At 47.9% G+C, this 23,666-nt stretch overlaps 1 protein-coding gene across 1 annotated transcript in view; it reads left to right on the top strand.

Annotated features, from left to right (window-relative positions):
* The first annotated feature begins 224 nt into the window (after window positions 1–224).
* The window catches only part of LOC129457129 (scavenger receptor cysteine-rich type 1 protein M130-like), a 50,603-nt gene continuing 27,161 nt past the window's right edge, over window positions 225–23,666 (top strand). Inside the window, exons 1-8 of the mRNA XM_055229213.1 lie at window positions 225–270; window positions 2,841–2,975; window positions 3,396–3,674; window positions 3,768–4,064; window positions 4,464–4,742; window positions 8,103–8,332; window positions 9,065–9,347; window positions 22,080–22,090. Coding sequence (XP_055085188.1) covers window positions 225–270; window positions 2,841–2,975; window positions 3,396–3,674; window positions 3,768–4,064; window positions 4,464–4,742; window positions 8,103–8,332; window positions 9,065–9,347; window positions 22,080–22,090 — 1,560 coding nt within the window. The remainder of the gene's footprint in view (window positions 271–2,840; window positions 2,976–3,395; window positions 3,675–3,767; window positions 4,065–4,463; window positions 4,743–8,102; window positions 8,333–9,064; window positions 9,348–22,079; window positions 22,091–23,666) is intronic.

Raw genomic sequence — 23,666 nt, 5'->3', positions numbered from 1 at the left:
GAAACTCTCAAACACGTCACAGCGCTGGTCTAGTCCTGCTCAGTCCTGGTCTAGTCCTGCTCAGTCCTGGTCTAGTCCTGCTCAGTCCTGGTTTAGTCCTGCTCAGTCCTGGTTTAGACCTGGTTCGATCCTGGTTCGGTCCTGGTTCGGTCCTGGTTCAGTCCTGGTTCGGTCCTGGTTTAGTCCTGGTCTAGTCCTGGTTTAGTCCTGGTTCAGTCCTGGTTATGGCTCTGGGGGCACTGGTCCTGGTCTGGTTCGTCTACACTTTGGGTAAGTGACTTGTTTGTCTTTGATTTATTTCCTAAAATATAAAACGACATGAACAGTGTCATAAAGTGAAACATACGAGACGTGAATGAAACGGAGCAGAAAGAGCCGTCTGATCTGCTCTTTTTCTGCACTAAACTTTAACACGGATTTACTATAAAACATGACGGACAAAATGTATAATTTCCATCACACTCTTTCTTTTCAAACACATATCTGGACTTTTCTTCTTTTCAGACTGACTTCATGAGCTGGTTTCATCTATTTGTTAAATCTCATTATTGTTGTGGATCCTGGTCTTTGTCCAGATGATTCGATGAATGAACTCGTTTCACTGCAGGGCTTAGGGTCAGGGCTTAGGGTCAGGGCTTAGGGTCAGGGCTTAGGGTCAGGGCTTAGGGTCAGGGCTTAGGGTCAGGGGTCAGGGTTGGTTCCATATCTTTGGTTCTGATTCTGTCTGAATGCATGTGTTCTTTTAGGCTGTAGTGACTTGTTCTTAAAGACTCTTTGAATGTTACAGGTGATACATGGCACTTTGCTTTATACATGACTTTAGGAAACTCAACAACATCATGACCTTAGAGTAACTTTGACAAGTCCTGGGTTAGACGCTCTACAAAGAGTGTGTTTTCATGTGATACTTTTACTTGAGTATTTGTTTGCTCTGGTGTCTGTACTTTTACTTAAGTAACAAGATGGAGTACTTGTTCCACCTCTGTTTATTTGTCAAAGTGTCTTTTGGCCCCACACTGCAGCTGCTTCAGTCTGAGGGGAACTGGCTCCTGTGTCTGAAACTCTGTCTCAGCAGAAATAAATGTACATTTATTTAATAAAAAGTGTTTAAAGTCAAACACAGCCTGATCGGGCGGGGCCATAGTGAGCTTCCTGTTTCCATCTGATGAAACGAGCCTGTGGCTTTAATGAGCCCAACAGCCGCCATTTTGTGTGAAGCTCTGTGTCATGTGACCAACAGCCGCCATTTTGTGTGAAGCTCTGTGTCATGTGACCAACAGCCACCATTTTGTGACGTGACTTTTGTGTGTGCAGGGCTCCTGACAGAAGACAACAGCTCAGGTAAAGACACTCACACACCAGGATAACCACTCTGCCACAGTAACACAGGGAGAACATGCACACTCCACTCAGATCAGAGTCTAACCCACAACCTGCTGGTGAGAGGGAGGAGGCAGGATAACCACTCTGCCACAGTGTCTGTGTAGTCCCTCAGTCGTCCAGGTGGGATCCAGAGAAAAAGGAAAATTTAATTGTGTCACTGAACAAAAGTTTCAGAGTGAAGACGTTTGGCTGCTCGTCCCAGCGGCTTCTTCAGTTCTGCTCAGATTGTTTCTTCAGTTCTGGTCAGATTGTTTCTTCAGTTCTGCTCAGATTGTTTCTTCAGTTCTGCTCAGATTGTTTCTTCAGTTCTGGTCAGATTGTTTCTTCAGTTCTGCTCAGATTGTTTCTTCAGTTCTGGTCAGATTGTTTCTTCAGTTCTGCTCAGATTGTTTCTTCAGTTCTGCTCAGATTGTTTCTTCAGTTCTGCTCAGATTGTTTCTTCAGTTCTGCTCAGATTGTTTCTTCAGTTCTGCTCAGATTGTTTCTTCAGTTCTGCTCAGATTGTTTCTTCAGTTCTGCTCAGATTGTTTCTTCAGTTCTGCTCAGATTGTTTCTTCAGTTCTGCTCAGATTGTTTCTTCAGTTCTGCTCAGATTGTTTCTTCAGTTCTGGTCAGATTGTTTCTTCAGTTCTGCTCAGATTGTTTCTTCAGTTCTGCTCAGATTGTTTCTTCAGTTCTGGTCAGATTGTTTCTTCAGTTCTGCTCAGATTGTTTCTTCAGTTCTGCTCAGATTGTTTCTTCAGTTCTGGTCAGATTGTTTCTTCAGTTCTGCTCAGATTGTTTCTTCAGTTCTGGTCAGATTGTTTCTTCAGTTCTGGTCAGATTGTTTCTTCAGTTCTGGTCAGATGCTGGTGGACACTGCCTTATATGTGTCTGAGGGAGGAGCTAACTGTTTGGGTGTAGTTAGCTCCTCCCCCCAGGGCCCAAAGTCTTTTCCACAGTGGGTCAAAGTGAAATCACATTAGTGGGTGGAAGGACAAACCTGAGGACAGGACTGTCCTCCTTCATCTCCTGACAGTATTTTCATTACAAAATGGAATTAAAACAGATTATTCCTAAAATCTCATCACCCCCTTGTGGGCCAAATTAGACCATCTGGAGGGCCAAGTTTGGCCTGTGGGCCCCACTTTGGGCATCCCACTCTAAAAGTTTTGTCCAGTTGACAAAAATTATATTTTGTTTTTCTCATGGCTGGGCAAGATTATGTAAAGGGGAGGGGATTCAATGCTCAGGTAAAGGGGCGGGGCCTCACTGCTCAGGTAAAGGGGCGGGGCTCACTCTGTCTGTTGTCTGTTCAGAGCCGCTCAGGCTGGTGGGAGGGGCCAGTCGCTGTGCTGGGACTGTGGAGGTGAGACACAGAGGAGAGTGGAGACGGGTGGCGCCCGATGGACACTGGGTCCTGGAGGACACAGCTGCTGTGTGCAGAGACCTGGACTGTGGCTCTGCTGTTTATGCAGAAAAGAGACGTGGTTTTCCACAGAGTCCAGTGTGGAGAGTCTCATCTGACTGTGTGAAGAAGGAGTCTGCAGTGAGAGAATGTGTCTATACTTCATCCTCTCCCTCCTCCTGGGGTCTGGAGGTGAACTGTTCAGGTAAAAGTCTGATCACACATGTATATCTTACTCAGATGTTTTTTTCTAGCTAAAGTCTAAACCCAGAGAGACGCTAAAAACATGATTAAATCTGTTCAGGAGGATTAGCTCTGTCAGCAGCAAAGAGCCCAGTTTAGACTCAAGTCTGTCATGTTTACTCTGAAAAACTACAGAGAGATTCTCACGTGTTTAGGAACAAGTGAACTAGGACTGAACCAGGACTGAACCAGGACTAAACCAGGACTCAACCAGGACTAAACCAGGACTGAACCAGGACTGAACCAGGACTAAACCAGGACTAAACCAGGACTGAACCAGGACTAAAGAGGAGGACTGCACCAAGTGTCAGAGCGGTGATGTCACAGCCCTGTGTGTGTCCTATTGGCTCAGAGCGGTGATGTCACACATGTGTGTCCACAGACTCGGTGCGTCTGGTCTCGGGGCCCAGTCTGTGCTCAGGATCAGTGCAGATCTGGGACCAGTCCTGGACCTGGGTCTGTGAAGGGGCCTTGGACCAGCAGGGGGCAGAGGTGCTGTGCAGGGAGCTGGGCTGTGGGGCTCCTTCTCTCCTCCAGGGGGCGCTCTCTCCTCTGAGGCAGACGTTCCACTGTGAGGGCCATGAGTCTGCTCTGATGGACTGTCCCCGCTCTGGCTCAGAGACCTGCTCCTCTGGAGCCGCTGTCAACCTCACCTGCTCAGGTAAAGGGGCGGGGCCTTACTGGTCAGGTAAAGGGGCGGGGCCTCACTGCTCAGGTAAAGGGGCAGGGCTCACTCTGTCTCTTGTCTGTTCAGAGCCGCTCAGGCTGGTGGGAGGGGCCAGTCGCTGTGCTGGGACTGTGGAGGTGAGACACAGAGGAGAGTGGAGACGGGTGGAGGATCTCTCTAGATCCTGGGTCCTGGAGGACACAGCTGCTGTGTGCAGAGACCTGGACTGTGGCTCTGCTGTTGACGGAGAAAACAGACGTGATTTTCCAAAGAGTCCAGTGTGGTGGGTTTCATCTGACTGTGTGAAGAAGGAGTCTGCAGTGAGAGAATGTGTCTATGATTCAGACTCTTCCTCTTCCTCGGGTCTGGAGGTGAAGTGTTCAGGTAAAAGTCTGATCTCACATTTTTATGTTTCTTAGATGTTTTTTCTAGTCTCTCTCAGCCACACACACAGAGGGGGCGTGTCACATGGAGGGGGCGGGGCCCTCTGTGTGTGTCTCTGGACATGAGGAGGACAGTCCTGGTGGACACAGAGTGCCACAGAGACGAGTCCAAGTGTGTGAAATTTGAAACTGTCCAAAAAGAGTCTGTGATCAGGGAGAAACGGCTAAAGTCTAAACCCAGAGAGACGCTAAAAACATGATTAGGCAGCATGTGTCCTATTGGCTCAGAGCGGTGATGTCACAGCCCTGTGTGTGTCCTATTGGCTCAGAGCGGTGATGTCACAGCCCTGTGTGTGCCCTATTGGCTCAGAGCGGTGATGTCACACATGTGTGTCCACAGACTCGGTGCGTCTGGTCTCGGGGCCCAGTCTGTGCTCAGGATCAGTGCAGATCTGGGACCAGTCCTGGACCTGGGTCTGTGAAGGGGCCTTGGACCAGCAGGGGGCAGAGGTGCTGTGCAGGGAGCTGGGCTGTGGGGCTCCTTCTCTCCTCCAGGGGTCGCTCTCTCCTCTGAGGCAGACGTTCCACTGTGAGGGCCATGAGTCTGCTCTGATGGACTGTCCCCGCTCCGGCTCAGAGACCTGCTCCTCTGGAGCTGCTGTCAACCTCACCTGCTCAGGTAAAGGGGTGGGGCCTCACTGCTGAGATACATTCTTGATCAAAATTTTAAGACCAATTGAAAAATTGAAAGAATTCCTATTTCACACGGTTGGATCTTAAGAAGGTTCTAAGTAGTACTTCAAAATGCAAAAAGAAGAAATGAGAGTGAGACAAAAAAAATAAATGAGAAAGAAATGTATTGCAAACAAATCATTAAACTGAAATAGGCTGATCAAAAGTTTAAGACAACAGCTTTTAAAAGCCCAAATCTTTGCAAAAATGTGGACTCAAAATATTTTGTCAGGTCTACACTCTGTTACGACCTCCTGATGGCAAAGGGAAAAAGCTTTCCCTCTTTGAATGTGGTCGGGTTGTTGAGCTGCATCTGACCTCTTGGGTGGACGCAGTAAGAAAACTTCTTAAAAGATCCTGAGGGTTATGAAAAAAAGTGAATTACTAGACTCAAAAAAATTTTACCAGACCTTTTTTATTTTATTTATTTAACCTTTATTTTACCAGGTAGGTCGGTTGAGAACCAATTCTCATTTTCAACGACGACCTGTCCAAGAGGCAGAAATTTCAACATACAACCGAATAACATCCATACAGGCAAAGACAAGACAAAACAACAACACTAAGACAGTTACTATAGACCTGAGCTGGAGGATCCGATTGACTGTCCTTCAAGACACGGGATGATCCTCGGCCCAAATTAGGCTCGTTACAGGTGCCATCTGCAGTCCCATGACCATTAGACGGCATTTGTGAGAGAAGTTTTAAGAACAAAAAACGTCTTCCAAGACCTTGTCTCCTTGAACGGCACAAAACTGCCCATTTGGAGTTTGCACAAGAGCACCAAACATGGGACACTGAAAGGTGAAAAAAAGTTTTATTCTCTGATGAGAAAAAAATTGACCTACATGCTCAATGGAGGGGGGCGCCATCATGATCTGGGGGGCGTTTGCTTCAATGGAACAATGGAGCTTCAGGTTGTGCAGAGGCATCAAACGACAGCTGGCTGTGGAGATGTCGCAGGAGCATCCTTCATGAGTGAAGGCCATCGTCTCTGTGGTAATGACACGGTTTTTAGTCAGGACAATGCTGCAGTTCACAGTGCCCATCTGACAAAAGGGCTTCTTCCAAAAAAATAACATCACTCTTTTGAACCATCCTGCATGTTCCCCTGAACTAAATCCAACTGAGAACATTTGGGGTTGAATGGCAAGGGAAGTTAACAAAAATGGACACCAGTTCCAGAAAAGTGGGTGCTCTCCGTGAAGCATCTTCACCACTTGGAGCAACATTCGCACTAGCCTCCTGGAAACACTAGCGTCAAGCAGGAAGAAACAAATGTTTGAGGTGTAAACAAGAATGGCACAGCTACTCAGTACTGAGTGCTTTTTGAAAAATATATTTCTATTTTAGGGGTTTTGAGTTTTTTGGGATGTGGTCTTAAACCTTTGATCATTTAATCAGTTTAATGCTTGTTTGGGGCTTCACTGCTCAGGTAAAGGGGCGGGGCTTCACTGCTCAGGTAAAGGGGTGGGGCTTCACTGCTCAGGTAAAGGGCTCACTCTGTCTCTTGTCTGTTCAGAGGTCAGGCTGGTGGGAGGGGCCAGTCGCTGTGCTGGGACTGTGGAGGTGAGACACAGAGGAGAGTGGGGACGGGTGAAACCCTATGGAGCCTGGGTCCTGGAGGAAACAGCTGCTGTGTGCAGAGACCTGGACTGTGGCTCTGCTGTTTATGGAGAAGAGAAACGTGATTTTCCACAGAGTCCAGTGTGGAGAGTCTCACCTACCTGTGAGAAGAAGTCTGCAGTGAGAGACTGTGTCTATAATTCAGAATCACTTTTCTCAGGTCTGGAGGTGAAGTGTTCAGGTAAAAGTCTGATCTCAAATTTTTATGTTTCTCAGATGTTTTTTTCTAGTTGCTCCAGGGAACTGTCAGGTGTAAAATGTGTAAAGTCCAAATAGAGTTTAGATCAGCCTGACCCTGTGCACACAAAGAACACACTCCTCTGCATCACACACACACACAAAGAGGGCGTGTCCTCGCACAGAGGGGGCGGGGCCTCTGCGTGTGTCTCTGGACATGAGGAGGACAGTCCTGGTGGACACAGAGTGCCACAGAGACGAGTCCAAGTGTGTGAATTTTGAAACTCTTCAAAAAGAGTCTGTGATCAGGGACAAACGGCTAAAGTCTAAACCCAGAGACACGATAAAAACATGATTAGGCAGCATGTGTCCTATTGGCTCAGAGCGGTGATGTCACAGCCCTGTGTGTGTCCTATTGGCTCAGAGTGGTGATGTCACAGCCCTGTGTGTGTCCTATTGGCTCAGAGCGGTGATGTCACACATGTGTGTCCACAGACTCGGTGCGTCTGGTCTCGGGGCCCAGTCTGTGCTCAGGATCAGTGCAGATCTGGGACCAGTCCTGGACCTGGGTCTGTGAAGGGGCCTTGGACCAGCAGGGGGCAGAGGTGCTGTGCAGGGAGCTGGGCTGTGGGGCTCCTTCTCTCCTCCAGGGGGCGCTCTCTCCTCTGAGGCAGACGTTCCACTGTGAGGGCCATGAGTCTGCTCTGATGGACTGTCCCCGCTCCGGCTCAGAGACCTGCTCCTCTGGAGCTGCTCTCAACCTCACCTGCTCAGGTAAAGGGGCGGGGCCTCAGTGCTGAGGTAAAGGGGCGTGGCCTCACTGCTCAGGTAAAGGGGCGGGGCTCATTGCTCAGGTAAACGGGTGGGGCCTGTGATAGAAATTTAAGTATAGTCATGTTGTGTATTTAAAAAGCATTTGATCTGTGTCAGTCTGCCAGACCCAGACCAGACATTAACATGTGTGAAGCTCTGTCTCCATCCCACAGGAAACTCGCTGTTGTTCTGTCTAAGTGTAAAAGTTCATTATCTCACTGGTGTGAAACAAAAGTCACTCTGCTTTGAAATGTATGTATTATTGTCATTCTGGTATAAAATAGTCAGAGCTCAGATGCTCAGGGTGGTTGGTTGGGTGGGTGGTTGGGTTGTTGAGACTTGGATTTAGACAGAGAGAGGAACTGGGGGAGAGGCCGGGAGGCTCCCAGTCTGTGTCCAGGGCAGGCCTGGGCCCGGTCCTGTCTGTAGCTGCTGTAACAAACAATAAACCTTTTTTCCTGTATTGCAAAACTCACCGAGCTTCGTAAATGGATTACTTTTCATCTACAACTGTAATTTTTCCACAACAGGCCTCACTGCTCAGGTAAAGGGGCGGGGCCTCACTGCTCAGGTAAAGGGGCGGGGCCTCACTGCTCAGGTAAAGGGGCGGGGCCTCACTGCTCAGGTAAAGGGGTGGGGCCTCACTGCTGAGGTAAAGGGGCGGGGCTCACTCTGTCTCTTGTCTGTTCAGAGCCGCTCAGGCTGGTGGGAGGGGCCAGTCGCTGTGCTGGGACTGTGGAGGTGAGACACAGAGGAGAGTGGAGACGGGTGAGGATCTCTGGATTCTGGTTCCTGGAGGACACAGCTGATGTGTGCAGAGTCCTGGACTGTGGCTCTGCTGTTTATGGAGAAGAGAGAGATGATTTTCCAGAGAGTCCAGTGTGGACTGTCTCGCCTGAATGTGAGAAAAAGAAGTCTGCAGTGAGAGAATGTGTCTATACTTCATCCTTCTCCTCTTCCTCGGGTTTGAAGGTGACCTGTTCAGGTAAAAGTCTGATCTCACATTTTTATGTTTCTTAAGTTCTTTTCCAGTTGCTCCAGAGGAGCATCAGGTGTAAAATATGTGGCGTTCTATTAGAGTTTAAATCACCCTGAGCCTGTGCACACAAAGAACACACTCCACTGCAACACACGCACACAGAGAGGGGGCGGGGCCTCACACAGATGGGGCGTGTCCTCACACAGAGCGGGTGGGGCCTCTGTGTGTGTCTCTGGACATGAGGAGGACAGTCCTGGTGGACACAGAGTGCCACAGAGACGAGTCCAAGTGTGTGAGGTTTGAAACTCTCCAAAAAGAGTCTGTGATCAGGGAGAAACGGCTAAAGTCTAAACCCAGAGAGACGCTAAAAACATGATTAAATCTGTTCAGGAGGATTAGCTCTGTCAGCAGCAAAGAGCCCAGTTTAGACTCAAGTCTGTCATGTTTACTCTGAAAAACTACAGAGAGATTCTCACGTGTTTAGGAACAAGTGAACCAGGACTAAACCAGGACTGAACCAGGACTGAACCAGGACTAAACCAGGACTGAACCAGGACTAAACCAGGACTAAACCAGGACTAAACAGGAGGACTGCACCAGGTGTCACAGCGGTGATGTCACAGCCCTGTGTGTGTCCTATTGGCTCAGAGCGGTGATGTCACACATGTGTGTCCACAGACTCGGTGCGTCTGGTCTCGGGGCCCAGTCTGTGCTCAGGATCAGTGCAGATCTGGGACCAGTCCTGGACCTGGGTCTGTGAAGGGGCCTTGGACCAGCAGGGGGCAGAGGTGCTGTGCAGGGAGCTGGGCTGTGGGGCTCCTTCTCTCCTCCAGGGGGCGCTCTCTCCTCTGAAGCAGACGTTCCACTGTGAGGGCCATGAGTCTGCTCTGATGGACTGTCCCCGCTCCGGCTCAGAGACCTGCTCCTCTGGAGCCGCTGTCAACCTCACCTGCTCAGGTAAAGGGGCGGGGCCTAACTGCTCAGGTAAAGGGGCGGGGCCTCACTGCTCAGGTAAAGGGGCGGGGCTCACTCTGTCTCTTGTCTGTTCAGAGCCGCTCAGGCTGGTGGGAGGGGCCAGTCGCTGTGCTGGGACTGTGGAGGTGAGACATAGAGGACAGTGGGGACGGGTGCAGCCCAATGGATTCTGGGTCCTGGAGGTCACAGTTGCTGTGTGCAGAGACCTGGACTGTGGCTCTGCTGTTTATGGAGAAGAGAGAGATGATTTTCCACAGAGTCCAGTGTGGCTGGTCTCTGCTGACTGTGTGAAGAAGAAGTCTGCAGTGAGAGAATGTGTTGATGGTTCAGACTCTTCCTCTTCCTTGGGTCTGGAGGTGGTGTGTTCAGGTAAAAGTCTGATCTCACATTTTTATGTTTCTCAGATGTTTTTTTCTAGTTGCTCCAGGGAACTGTCAGGTGTAAAATGTGTGATGTCCACTCCTCTGTGTCACACACACTCCTCTCCACAGACTGAACTGTCCAATCATCTCTCTCCACAGACTGAACTGTCCAATCATCTCTCTCCACAGACTTACTGAATCGTCCGGTCATCTCTCTGTCTGTGTCTGACGGGGCTTCCCAGGCCCGGCCACAGGGGGTCCGGGTGCTGCTGGGGTCAAAGTTCAGGGTCAAATGCTCTGTGGAGCCACAGTACCCGGGAGGCTCCTTCCAGCTCCTCTCTCCCACTGCGCCCCTCGGTCAGAACCACACCCTGCCCGCTGTCAATCACTCCGCACACTTCCTGTTCTCTGACACTGGCTCCGCCCACAAAGGAAACTACACCTGTGTTTACCACCTGCATGTGTTCAACCACAACTTCTCCTCTCAGAGCCCCAGCCTCCAGCTCTCTCTGGGAGGTACGTCCAGCAACAGCCTCATGTGAGGGTCAGGGGTCACACAGGGTCATGTGAGGGTCACACAGGGTCATGTGAGGGTCACACAGGGTCATGTGAGGGTCACACAGGGTCATGTGAGGGTCTTGGTCTCGGTGCTTGTCATGGTCCTGGTTCTGGCCTTTGTCTTGGTCGTGGCTCTGGTCTTGATCCTGGTCTTTGTCCTACTTCTGGCTTTGTTCCTTGTCCTTGTCCTTGTCTTGGTCCTGGTCTTGGTCCTGGTCCTGGTCTTCGTCCTGGTCTTGGTCTTGGTCCTTGTCCTGGTCTTGGTCTGGACTGATCTGGGTCTTTTGTGTTGCAGCTCCAGTCTCAGACCTGATCATCAGAGTCCTGGTCATTCTACTGTTGAAGCTCCTCTACATCCTTCCAATGTACTACTACTACTGCAAGGTACTGCACCTTTAGACCCGGGGTAGACCTGGTTTAGATCTGATTTAGTGATGGTTTCGACCTGGGTTAGACCTACTTTCGAACTGCATACTTGGTTTAGACTTGGGTTAGTCCTGGTTTAGACATTGTTTGCGTTTAGACTTTCTTTTGTCACCTGCTGATGTGCTGTGTTCTGTTGATTCAGGTCCGGGCCAGAGGGGGGCGCTAGAGAGAGGACCTGAGGACCTGGACTTGGAGCATTTCAGATGTGAGCTCCTGGATGTTCAATACATTTATGTAAATACAGAGTGACTTAAATCATGTGATTGTGTCTGTTATGTTTAATCACACTCTAGGGTCAGTTACACTCTAGGGTCAGTTACACTTTTTATCATCATTCTTTTGTGTTTATTTTGGTATAATGTACTTTTGTTGATGTTTGATAAACTGTTTGAATCCTCATGTTTTTAGAGACTCTTTTGTGTATTTAAACTTGTGTCCTGGAGTTACTCTGGTACTTTGGTTAAACGGCCTGGTACGTGTGTGTTCCATAGAGATATTACATATGCATGTGTCCATATTATCCTTATAACTCCATGAATAAGAATAACTCCAATATGTTTAATAAATGTGTAATAAAGGTCTGTATCACACATACCTGTGGATTTTCAAAATAAATGTAAGAAATGAGTTATAATACACACAAATAAAACATTTAACAAATCAGGTGCCTTCTTTCCCCAAGGTCACTCCCACTCGTGTTAACAACAGGTTTGATTGACAGTGTTGGTAAGAGCCTGCTCCCTGCTAGACCAGAGATCCGGGCGGGGGGGGACGTTACCTTCAACAGCCTCCCTCCGGATCGGTTCTTATTTGCTATGATACTCATGGTCAGTATTCCAAATGCGGAACTCGGCTCCAAATTGCCCCCTGTAACTGCTCGCCTCGATGAGCTTCATTTGACTGGAGCCAAATGCTGAGGGTGACGTCACACATAGTCCACTTCTTTATACAGACTATATAACATTTACATGGTATAAAATGAAATGTACTTATACACGTGAGTAACAATAGTGTGAATGAGAACACAAATTTGGAAAAATGACAAAATTATTATTGGCTATATTCACTCTTCAGTTAGTATCTGTTTGTTTTTTATATTATTTGTGTAAACCCTCAGTCGTCCAGGTCTGATCCACAGCAAAGGCGAAGTTAAAATCTGTCAACTTTAGTCTACTTGTCAGTTTAGTTCTCTGTTTTAGCTTAGTATCCTGCAGTAGCCTCCTCTTTGCAGCCTCCACCGCTACTGATGTGGGGATATGAGTGAAAAGAGACGTCACATCAGATGAAACCGTGGTCTCATCCGGATCAAATTGGAGATGCTTGATTTTGTCACAAATACAGCTGAGTTCTCAATATGGTGCTGCGTGTTGCCCACCAGAGGAGTCTTGAAACACTTGTCTTTTTCAAACCTACAAACACTTTAAGACAAAAACTGGTTCACCTAAAGGACAAAACCCAGAGCCACAAACAAAGTAATGTGTCTACTCCATTCAGTGAAGTGAAGAGTGCAGTGAGCGTCACACTGGTCCATAAGAGAATGAACCAACACTGAGAGAGAACAGCTCAGGACCACAGTCTGCTGTCCATCTCCATCTCAAAGACACTAACCACTCCTTTGAAGACAATGAAGTTCAGATCTGAGCCACAGAAAATAAATGGTTTGAGGGAGGAGTTAAAGAAGCTATTTTTGTTAGGAAAGAGAATCCTTCCTTAAACAGAAATAGGGTCATGAGACATAATCTGTCCCCCGTCTACAACTCCATCCTCAGACCCAGAACAATGAGAACAATATCAGGGTCCTTAAGGGCTGAATAGGGCAGTTTCAGCTGAAACTGGAGACAATAGCTGTTTACAGTTTCAGTGTAGTTAGCCCCTCCCCTCAGACAGATATAAGGTCGTGGCCACCAGCATCTGACCAGAACTGAAGAAGAGACTTGGATGAGCAGAGAAACGTCTTCACCCCTACAACGATTTGTCCAGTTGACAGATTTAAACTTTACCTTTTGCTATCGTTTTTAGAATAATAACAGTGTTAGCATTATATTTGCACCTTCAGCTCAATGCACTCACTTTAAAACCAACATATTTCAGGCTGTGGAAGGAAAAGAATCAGAGAAGAGTCAGGATTGATTTTTAACAACAATAAACGCACTTTAAATGACATCATCAAGTGAGCAGGTTCAAAATATAAGGTTTTCCACAAAATGTCTTTGACGTCACAGAATCAACACAGTTTTGGTTCTTCACATTTCTGTCTGAGGTTTGGTCCTGTTAAGTCAAAGTCTATCCCTGAAAATATCGTTTTCAATGTGAGGGAGAAAGGAGAGGACAAACTAAAGTCATTTTTACATACTGTCTGCTGTACACTCAGGTGAACTGGCCCTCACTGCAGTCTCGCCGAAATATGCATTGGCTTATGTTTGTCTATAAAACCATGCGAGGGCTCACACCTTCTTATCTAAGTCAGCTGCTCGTACAAGAGTCTCCCTCCAGATACAACACTCGGTCCTCACAGCTCATCAAACTGAAAGTTCCTAAGTCTAGGTCTTTTCTTGGCCTCATGTCATTTCGACGCTGCTAATGATTGGAATTTGGCTCAAAGCTCACTTAAACTGGACTCCTTCATTTCTCCTTCTGCTTTTAAATGTAAACTGAAGGTAATTTTTAAAGACATGTGTAAATGTTTTACTAATGATATGAAAGGAGAGTTTTAGTGACAGATGTAAATGTTTGTTTTATGTTTTAATGAAATGATGTGAGTCTAATTGTGTTAACTCCTCTTCCCTTGGCTGCTCTGGCCCAGGCCATCATTGTAAATAAGAATTTGTTCTTAATGTTTTGCCTGGTAAAATAAAGGTAAAATAAAAATAAATAAATATGTTAGTGGCTCTGTGGAGCGCCCCCCAGTGGCACTACATTTAGTTCAGTTTCCTTCACTTTTAGGTTGGTCTTGTTCTTATGCACCGCGCATCATTCACCTCAAACACCATGAGCCACATGAGAGTCCATCAGCCTGGGCCGGCCCAGACTAAGCAGCTGCTAAGGGCCCCGAGGCCACCAGAGGGCCCCCAAGAGCCCATACGTTTATATTGAAAATAATAATTGGAAAGTTTTTTGGAAACTAAACAGAGCTCAGGTGTTTATACTCGTCTGAATATCCGTCTAAAACAATGACATGTGTTTTATTTCCAGTAGCTAAACATGTGCTGCCTACATTTGTTTTCGATCCTGACGCGCCCATGAGCGATTTGGAACATGGCGGCTAGAAGGTTATCTCTGTCCACTTACACTGCCTGGTCAAAAAACAAAAACAAAGTCGCCACTAAAAAAAATGTCCCACAGTCTAATATTTGGTTGTTCCTTTATCTTTGATCACGTCACATTCGCTGTGGCATTGTTTGGATTTTGCTTCTTCAACGTCACAAGATTCATTTCCATCCAGTGTTGCATTAATCTTCAGCTCTTGCACTGATGATGGTCGAGTCTGACGCTGCACAAAGCTTCTCCAGAACATCCCAAAGATTCTCAATGGGGTTAAGGTCTGGACTCTGTGGTGGACGATCCATGTGTGAAAATGACGTCTCTGCTCCTGATCCACTCTGTCACAATTTGAGCCCGATGAATCCTGACATTGTCGTCTTGGAATATGCCCAAAAATCCACTGATGGAATAACCTGGTCATTCAGTATATTCAGGTGTCAGCTGACCTCATTCTTTGAGCACAGACTGATGCTGAACCTCGACCGGACCGACTGCAGGAGGCTCTATTTGTACCTGTTTGTTTAGTTAAATCCAGGTGGAGACTTTCTTTGTCCAGGCAGTGTCTACACAGTCTATGCTGTAAACCCAGAGAGTTGATTTCAGACGTTTTCCAGTTGGGAGATGTTGTTGATGATGACCAGGTAGGACCAGGCGTTTCTGAAGATGAAGTTTGCCTCATCGTGAAGTCCACACAGCTGAGAGATCCTACGAGAGACCAGTTTAAAACCAGACTAAGACCAGACTAGGACAAGACCATACTTCTAAGACCAGACCAGGACTAGACCAGGACCAGACCAGGACCAGACCAGGACCAGACCAGACCAGACCAGGACCAGACCAGACCAGACCAGGAACAGACCAGGACCAGACCAGACCAGGACCAGGACCAGACCAGGACCAGACCAGGACCAGACCAGGACTAGATCAGGACTAGACCAGGACTAGTCCATCATATCACTATTACTAATAGTAATGAATAGTACTAGGAAATATAAAAGTACTTTGACCCCTGTGGAGGTTGAGTTTTTGACGTGTTTGTGTCACTTTAATGTGATGGAAAGAAAGTCACACTCCTGCACTTTGATAGTGTGAAGATAAGAAACTGCTGCAGCTGCAAACATGAAGTACACACAGTACACACAGTACACACAGTACACAGTGCACACAGTACACACAGTACACACAGTACACAGTGCACACAGTACACACAGTACACACAGTACACAGTACACACAGTAGGCAAAGTAATTCAAAGTGCTTTACAGAATAGGAAAAACATTAAAATCAAACAAATTAAACATAAACAATCACAAAAAATCATCATAAAATAAACATTAAAAGAGAAGAGGCAAAATAAAAACCTTTCAGTCGTCTGCACAGATAAACAGAACAGAGCCTGGATTTAAACATTGTCAAAGTCGAGTCCGTCTCACATCTTCAGGAAGAATGTTCCAGGTTTTAACTGCATAAAACTGAAACACTGATTCCTCATGTTTAGTCCTGACTCTGGACCAGCAGGAGGCCGGTCCCTGAAGTCCTCAGAGTGTGAGATGGTTCATATGGCACTAACATGTCGGAGATGTACTTTGGACCAAGGCCATGGAGAGACTTATACACAAGCAGAGCTGCTTTAAAGTATATTCTTTGAGCTACAGGAGCCAGAGACCTGAGCACAGGACTTATGTGCTTGTTCTTCCTGGTTCTAGTCAGACCCGAGCAGCAGTGTTCTGGATGTTCTGTTCTGTCTTAAGGCTCGTTTGGAGAGGCCAGTGAGCAGGACGTTACAGTCGTCTAACCTACTGGAGACAAATGCAGGATAAGTCTCTCTAAGTCTGACTTTGACAGTTTACCTTTGATGTTTGACATGTTTTTAGATGTAAAAAGCTGCAGATGTTACTGATTTGATGTGACAGTTAAAGTTCTGAGTCCATTATTACCCCTTGATTTCTCGCCTGATTTGAAGGTTTTAGAGAGAGAGACTGGACACACATTTTATCTGATATATATTTTCCAATTTCAACAAAGTACTCCCTGTTTTCTAAATAGGACTTGAACCAGTTTAGTGCAGTACCACAGATGCCCTCCCAGTCCTCTAGTCTCTGACACTGTGGATCATGGGATCCTTTTACAAAGGAAACACTCGGATCTAACAGGATCAAGACTGAGACTTTGTCTGCATAAGTCTTCAGGCGCCCCTCCCCGAACCGCCACCTTAACGTGGTGGAGGGGTTTGAGCACCCGAATGATCCTGGGAGCTATGTTGTCGGGGGCTTCATGCCCCTGGTAGGGTCACCCATGGCAAACAGGTCCTGGGAGACGGGTCTGACTAAGAGCGGTTCAGAAGCCCCCCATGAAGAGAAAAAGAACAAGGCCAGTTACGTCGCCCGGACTGGCGTTACCGGGGCCCCACCCTGGAGCCAGGCCTGGGGTGGGTGCTCGGCAGCGAGCGCCTGGTGGCCGGGCCTTTCCCCATGGGGCCCGGTCGGGCCCAACCCGAAGGAACGACGTGGGGCCGTCCTCCCGTGGACCCACCACCTGCGGGAGGAGCCATGAGGGGCGGGTGTGGAGAGATCCGGGCGGCAGTCGAGGGCAGGGACCTCGACGACCGGATCTCCGGACATGGAGACTAGCTCTGGGGATGTGGAATGTCACCTCGCTGGGGGGGGAGGAGCCTGAGCTTGTGCGGGAGGTTGAGTGTTACCGGCTAGATATAGTCGGCCTCACCTCCACGCACAGCTTGGGCTCTGGAACCCAACTTCTTGAGAGGGGTTGGACTCTCCATTTCTCTGGCGTTGCCCGCAGGGAGCGGCGGCGAGCTGGTGTGGGCTTGCTCATTGCCCCACAGCTCAGCCGCTGTGTGTTGGGGTTCACACCGGTGAACAAGAGGGTCGCGTCCCTGCGCCTTTGGGTCGGGGACAGGTCTCGCACTGTTGTGTCGGCCTACGGGCCAAACAGCAGTGTAGAGTACCCGGCCTTCTTGGAGTCCCTGGGAGGGGTACTAGACAGTGCACCAACCGGGGACTCCGTTGTTCTCCTGGGGGACTTCAACGCCCATGTGGGTAACAACAGTGACACTTGGAGGGGCGTGATTGGGAGGAACGGCCTCCCCAATCTGAACCCGAAAGGTGTTTTGTTATTGGACTTCTGTGCTAGTCACAGCTTGTCCATAACAAACACCATGTTCGAGCACAAGGGTGTCCATCGGTGCACATGGCACCAGGACACTCTAGGTCGGAGGTCGATGATCGACTTTGTTGTCGTGTCATCTGACCTCCGACCGCGTGTCTTGGACACTCGGGTGAAGAGAGGGGCTGAGCTGTCAACTGATCACCACCTGGTGGTGAGTTGGATCCGCTGGCGGAGGAGGAAGCCGGACAGACCTAGCAGGCCCAAGTGCATTGTGAGGGTCTGCTGGGAACGTCTGGCGGAGCCCTCTGTCAGGGGAGTCTTCAACTCCCACCTCCGGAAGAGCTTCTCCCTGATCCCGGGGGAGGTTGGAGACATGGACTCCGAGTGGGCCATGTTCTCCACCTCTATTGTCGATGCGGCTGCTCGTAGCTGTGGTCGTAAGGTCTGTGGTGCTTGTCGCGGCGGCAATCCCCGAACCCAGTGGTGGACACCGGAAGTAAGGGATGCCGTCAAGCTGAAGAAGAAGTCCTATCGAGCCTTGTTGGCTCGTGGGACTCCTGAGGCAGCTGATGAGTACCGGCGGGCCAAGCGTGCTGCGGCTCGGGCAGTCACAGAGGCAAAAACTCGGGGTTGGGAGGAGTTCGGGGAGGCCATGGAGGAGGACTATCGGACGGCCTCAAAGAGATTCTGGCAAACCGTCCGACGCCTCAGGAGGGGGAAGCAGTGCTTCACCAACACTGTTTACAGTGCGGGTGGAGAGCTGCTGACCTCGACTGGGGATGTTGTCGGGCGGTGGAAGGAATACTTTGAGGATCTCCTCAATCCCACTGTCACGTCTTCCAAGGAGGAAGCAGAAACTGGGGACCCGGAGGCGGACTCGTCCATCACCCTGGCTGAAGTCACTGAGGTGGTTGGCAAGCTCCTCGGTGGCAAGGCTCCGAGGGTGGACGAGATCCGTCCTGAGTACCTCAAGTCTCTGGATGTTGTGGGACTGTCTTGGCTGACACGTCTCTGCAACATCGCGTGGCGGTCGGGGACAGTACCTGTGGAATGGCAGACCGGAGTGGTGGTCCCTCTGTATAAGAAGGGGGACCGGAGAGTGTGTTCCAATTACAGGGGAATCACACTCCTCAGCCTTCCCGGTAAGGTCTATTCCAGGGACTGGAGAGGAGAATCCGACCGATAGTCGAACCTCGGATTCAGGAGGAGCAGTGTGGTTTTCGCCCCACTCGTGGAACACTGGACCAGCTCTATACTCTCCATCGGGTCCTCGAGGGCTCATGGGAGTTTGCCCAACCAGTCCACATGTGTTTTGTGGATTTGGAGAAGGCATTCGACCGTGTCCCTCGTGGTGTCCTTTGGGGAGTGCTCTGGGAGTATGGGGTCCGGGGCTCTTTGCTAAGGGCTGTCCGGTCCCTGTATGACCGGAGCAGGAGCTGTGTTCGCATTGCCGGCAGTAAGTCAGACCTGTTCCCGGTGCATGTTGGACTCCGCCAGGGCTGCCCTTTGTCAGTGTGCTCCATGATCACTTCCTGTTTGGAAAGCGGCACTAGCAGGTTAGCTATGTCCATTTATATAAACAGTCTAAGGTTCGACTACTGAGACATAGTACAAACGCAGTACAAACAGTATAAATGCAGTACAAACAGTACAAATGCAGTAGAAACACAGTACAAATGCAGTACAAGTGCAGTACAAACACAGTAAAAATGCAGAATGCACAGGACAAATGCATTGCACATGCAGTGCAAACAGTACACAAGCAGTACACGCAGTACAAAGAGTACACGTTCAGTAAACGCAATACAAATATCAGTGGTGGAGGAAGTACTCCATTTAATTACTTCAGTAAAAGTACAGAAACAGGGGCAGAAAAATACACAGGTAAAAGTATTTTATAAAAAGCCACAGTTTGTAACATTTTTGCCAAAAACAGACTAAAATAAAATTGTTTTTTCATTGTGGATGTTTTTATTTCACTAAAAATTATTTTACTGTCATGATGTGGACTTTTCTGTTCTTGTTTTCCTCCCTGTGTGCTCTTCCCCCTCCCTCACCTGCTTGTACCTGGAGCTGGGTGGAGCTCTCGGCTCCTCCCGCGCGCACCTGCTCTCCATCTGGCTAATCACCACACCTGCCGTGGATAAAGGGAGATGGGAGAAGACACGCAGGGCGAGTTCGTTGTCGTCCTCACTTGTTCCTGTCGTGCCTGCGTTCCTGTCGTCCCTGTGTTCCTGTCGTGCTCCGGCCCTGGATGTCTCCTGCCCGCTCTGCCCTACGCCCGTCTGGTCTGCCTGTCTTCCTGTTGTCCCTTCATGTCCTCGGTTCCTGTGTTCCTGTGTTCCTGCTCACCTGCTCACCTCCGGATCACCCTCTGTTTGTACTTGTCCCATTTCAACAATAAATCCTGTAAATATTCCCCGAGTCTGCATCCTGTGGTCCGCTACACTCACCCGTTACGACATTTACTTAACGTGCTTCCTTACTGTGAGGGGGCTTGCATCTCCACAAACCTGACTTTGGTCTGGGGGAGGGCCTTCTTGTTTCCATGGAAATCTTCCACACTATGATATGAAATTTATCTCCATGGAAAATGTTCTGAAGTATGGTTTTAATTTTTCCATGGAATCATACAGGTGACGTCAGGCCTCCAAAAAGTGACACACTGTCTCCTGATTAATTTGCTTTTCTCTTTGTGTTTCATTGTTGATTTTCTAACTTTCTGTTGGTTAAATCATTTTTCATGTTCAGCCCAAAGAGACGACGCTGCTCTGATTTTAGGCACAACAAAAATAAATTGAATTGAACCTTCAATACTGAAAGAACTAATAATGAAGTAATAATGAACTAATAATGAAATAACAACTAATGAACTAATAATGAACTAATAATGAACTAACAACTAATGAACTAATAATGAACTAATAATGAACTAATAATGAACTAACAACTAATGAACTAATAATGAACTAACAACTAATGAACGAATAATGAACTAATAATGAAGTAACAACTAATGAACTAATAATGAACTAACAACTAATGAACTAATAATGAACTAATAATGAACTAACAACTAATGAAATAATAATTAATGAATTAATAACTAATAATAATAATAGTCAAATATAATCATCTTGATACAGAACTTCAAAGACTGTTCAAAGTTTTGTTTTAATCTAGAACTGCTCAGAGTTTTATTTCTAATGGTGCGTTCACACCGAGGCGTCAAGAATGGTGTACATTTTATTTAGACCTGTTATGCAAAGGATTTTTTTCTGAGCTTATATTCATGTTAAATTTGTTTCCTCTGACTGGTTTAGTCAGTTTGATGACAATTTTTAATTTTAGCACGAAAACCACAAATGATGAAGCGATAAAAATGTGTTAAAAAAACAGGAAACTCTCAAACACGTCACAGCGCTGGTCTAGTCCTGCTCAGTCCTGGTTTAGTCCTGGTTCAGTCCTGGTTTAGTCCTGGTTTAGTCCTGGTTTAGTCCTGGTTCAGTCCTGGTTCGGTCCTGGTTCAGTCCTGGTTCGGTCCTGGTTCAGTCCTGGTTCGGTCCTGGTTCAGTCCTGGTTCAGTCCTGGTTCGGTCCTGGTCTAGTCCTGGTTCAGTCCTGGTTCGGTCCTGGTTCAGTCCTGGTTCAGTCCTGGTTCAGTCCTGGTTAAGTCCTGGTTCAGTCCTGGTTCAGTCCTGGTTCAGTCCTGGTTCAGTCCTGGTTATGGCTCTGGGGGCACTGGTCCTGGTCTGGTTCGTCTACACTTTGGGTAAGTGACTTGTTTGTCGTTTATTTATTTCTTAAATTATAAAAAGACATGAACAGTGTCATAAAGTGAAACATACGAGACGTGAATGAAACGGAGCAGAAAGAGCCGTCTGATCTGCTCTTTTTCTGCACTAAACTTTAACACAGATTTACTATAAAACATGACGGACAAAGTGTTTCATTTCCATCACACTCTTTCTTTTCAAACACATATCTGGACTTTTCTTCTTTTCAGACTGACTTCATGAGCTGGTTTCATCTATTTGTTAAATCTCATTATTGTTGTGGATCCTGGTCTTTGTCCAGATGATTCGATGAATGAACTCGTTTCACTGCAGGGCTTAGAGTCAGGGCTTAGGGTCAGGGTGTCAGGGTGTCAGGGGTCAGAGGTCAGGGGTCAGGGGTCAGGGTTGGTTCCATATCTTTGGTTCTGATTCTGTTTGAATACATGTGTTCTAAACTCAACAACATCATGACCTTAGAGTAACTTTGACAAGTCCTGGGTTAGACGCTCTACAAAGAGTGTGTTTTCATGTGATACTTTTACTTGAGTATTTGTTTGCTCTGGTGTCTGTACTTTTACTTAAGTAACAAGATGGAGTACTTGTTCCACCTCTGTTTATTTGTCAAAGTGTCTTTTGGCCCCACACTGCAGCTGCTTCAGTCTGAGGGGAACTAATAATAATAATAATAATAATAGTGATGCATTTTATTTATAAGCGTCTTTCAAAACACCTGAGGACACTGAACAGATAAAAAATTGATAAAAAACATACAAATACAATAAAACATGACAAAAAAACCCTCATTGATAAAATATGTGTGATTGTTACAAGAGACAGGACAGTCTGAACAGGTGAGTTTTGAGTCTGGATTTGAAGAGTTGAAGAGAGTCTAAGGTGCGGAGATCAGGAGGGAGAGAGTTCCAGAGCTGGGGGGGCAGAGCGGATCAAAGCCCTGGTCCCCGTGGTCACAAGTCGGGCAGAGGGGACAGTGAGCTGGAGAGAGGAGGAGGAGGAGCGGAGAGGCAGGAGCAGCGATGTGGAGAAGGTCAGATATGTGTGAAGGAGCGAGGTTGTGTGTTGCTTTGAAGGTGGTAGTTACGATTTTGAAGTTAATTCTCTGTTTTATGGGGAGCCAGTGGAGTTGTTGTAGGACGGGGCTGATGTGGTGGACAGTGGGGGTCCGTGTTATGACCCGGGCTGCAGAGTCTGAAGGAGCTGCAGTTTCTGGACGGATTTATTGGGGAGACCAAAGAGAAGAGAGTTACAGTAATCAATGCAGGAAGTTACAAGGCTGTGAACTAGAACGGCAGTGGTGTGAGGAGAGAGGGAGGGGCCAAGACGACAGATATTGCGTAAGTGGAAATATGCAGACCGGGCGACATTATTGATGTGTGAGTGAAAAGTGTCCTGTCGAGGAGGACACCCAGACTCTTGACCTGAGGGGAAGGATGGACAGTTGAGTTGTTGATGTTGATTGAGAAGCTGTTAGATTTGGAGAGAGTGGATGAGGAGTCTACGAGGAGGACGTCTGTTTTGGAAGTGTTTAGCATGAGAAAGTTAGTGGAGAACCATGTGTTGATTTCCTGCAGAGGATAAGGGAGGATGGTGGGAGAGATGATGAGGGCCTGGAGGAAAGGTAGAGCTGGGTGTCATCCACGTAGCAGTGAAAGTGAATGTTGTGCTTACGGAAGATTAAACCAAGAGGGAGGATATACATGATAAAAAGGAGGGGCCCCAGGACAGAGCCCTGGGGGAACCCAGCGTATAGAGGGAAGGTGTTGGATGTGTGTGATTTTAAATGAATGTACTATGTGTGTTTGGTGAGGTATGAGGTGAACCAAGTGAGTGGGATGTCAGTGATACTGATGGAGAATAGTCTACGGAGGAGAAGGCAGTGGGAGATAAGATTGAGGAGGATGGAGAGTAAACCGGAGGAGCTGGAGGACGTGTCCGGGGTGAGGGAAGTCTGGGAGTCCCTGCTTAGACTGCTGCCCCCGCGACCCGGCCCCGGATAAGCGGAAGAAAATGGATGGATGGATGGATGGAGAGTAAACCGGTATCAGCAGCCATGAGGAGGTTGTTTGTGATTTTTATGAGTGCGGATTCTGTGCTGTGGAAAGGGCTTGTGTGTGTCTGAAACTCTGTCTCAGCACTTGTGTAAATAAATGTACATTTGATTAATATTAAAGTGTTACCAAACTCAAACACAGCCTGATCGGGCGGGGCCATAGTGAACTTCCTGTTTCCATCACACTGATGAAACGAGCCTGTGGCTTTAATGAGCCCAACAACCGCCATTTTGTGTGAAGCTCTGTGTCATGTGACCAACAACCGCCATTTTGTGACGTGACTTTTGTGTGTGCAGGGCTCCTGGCAGAAGACAACAGCTCAGGTAAAGACACTCACACACCAGGATAACCACTCTGCCACAGTAACACAGGGAGAACATGCACACTCCACTCAGATCAGGAGTCTAACCCACAACCTCCTGGTGAGAGGAGGACACAGGATAACCACTCTGCCACAAAATTGAACTGTTGTTTTACTGCCACAGTAAGAAAGGGAGGAGATACAGAGGTAAAGGGGCGGGGCCTCACTGCTCAGGTAAAGGGGTGGGCCTCACTGCTCAGGTAAAGGGGCGGGGCCTCACTGCTTAGGTAAAGGGGTGGGGCCTCACTGCTCAGGTAAAGGGGCGGGGCTCACTCTGTCTCTTGTCTGTTCAGCGCCGCTCAGGCTGGTGGGAGGGGCCAGTCGATGTGCTGGGACTGTGGAGGTGAGACACAGAGGAGA

Source organism: Periophthalmus magnuspinnatus, chromosome 18 (genome assembly GCF_009829125.3).
Source record: "Periophthalmus magnuspinnatus isolate fPerMag1 chromosome 18, fPerMag1.2.pri, whole genome shotgun sequence".
In the NCBI taxonomy this organism is placed as follows: domain Eukaryota; kingdom Metazoa; phylum Chordata; class Actinopteri; order Gobiiformes; family Gobiidae; genus Periophthalmus; species Periophthalmus magnuspinnatus.
This window is presented reverse-complemented; position numbering and strand designations above follow the sequence as displayed.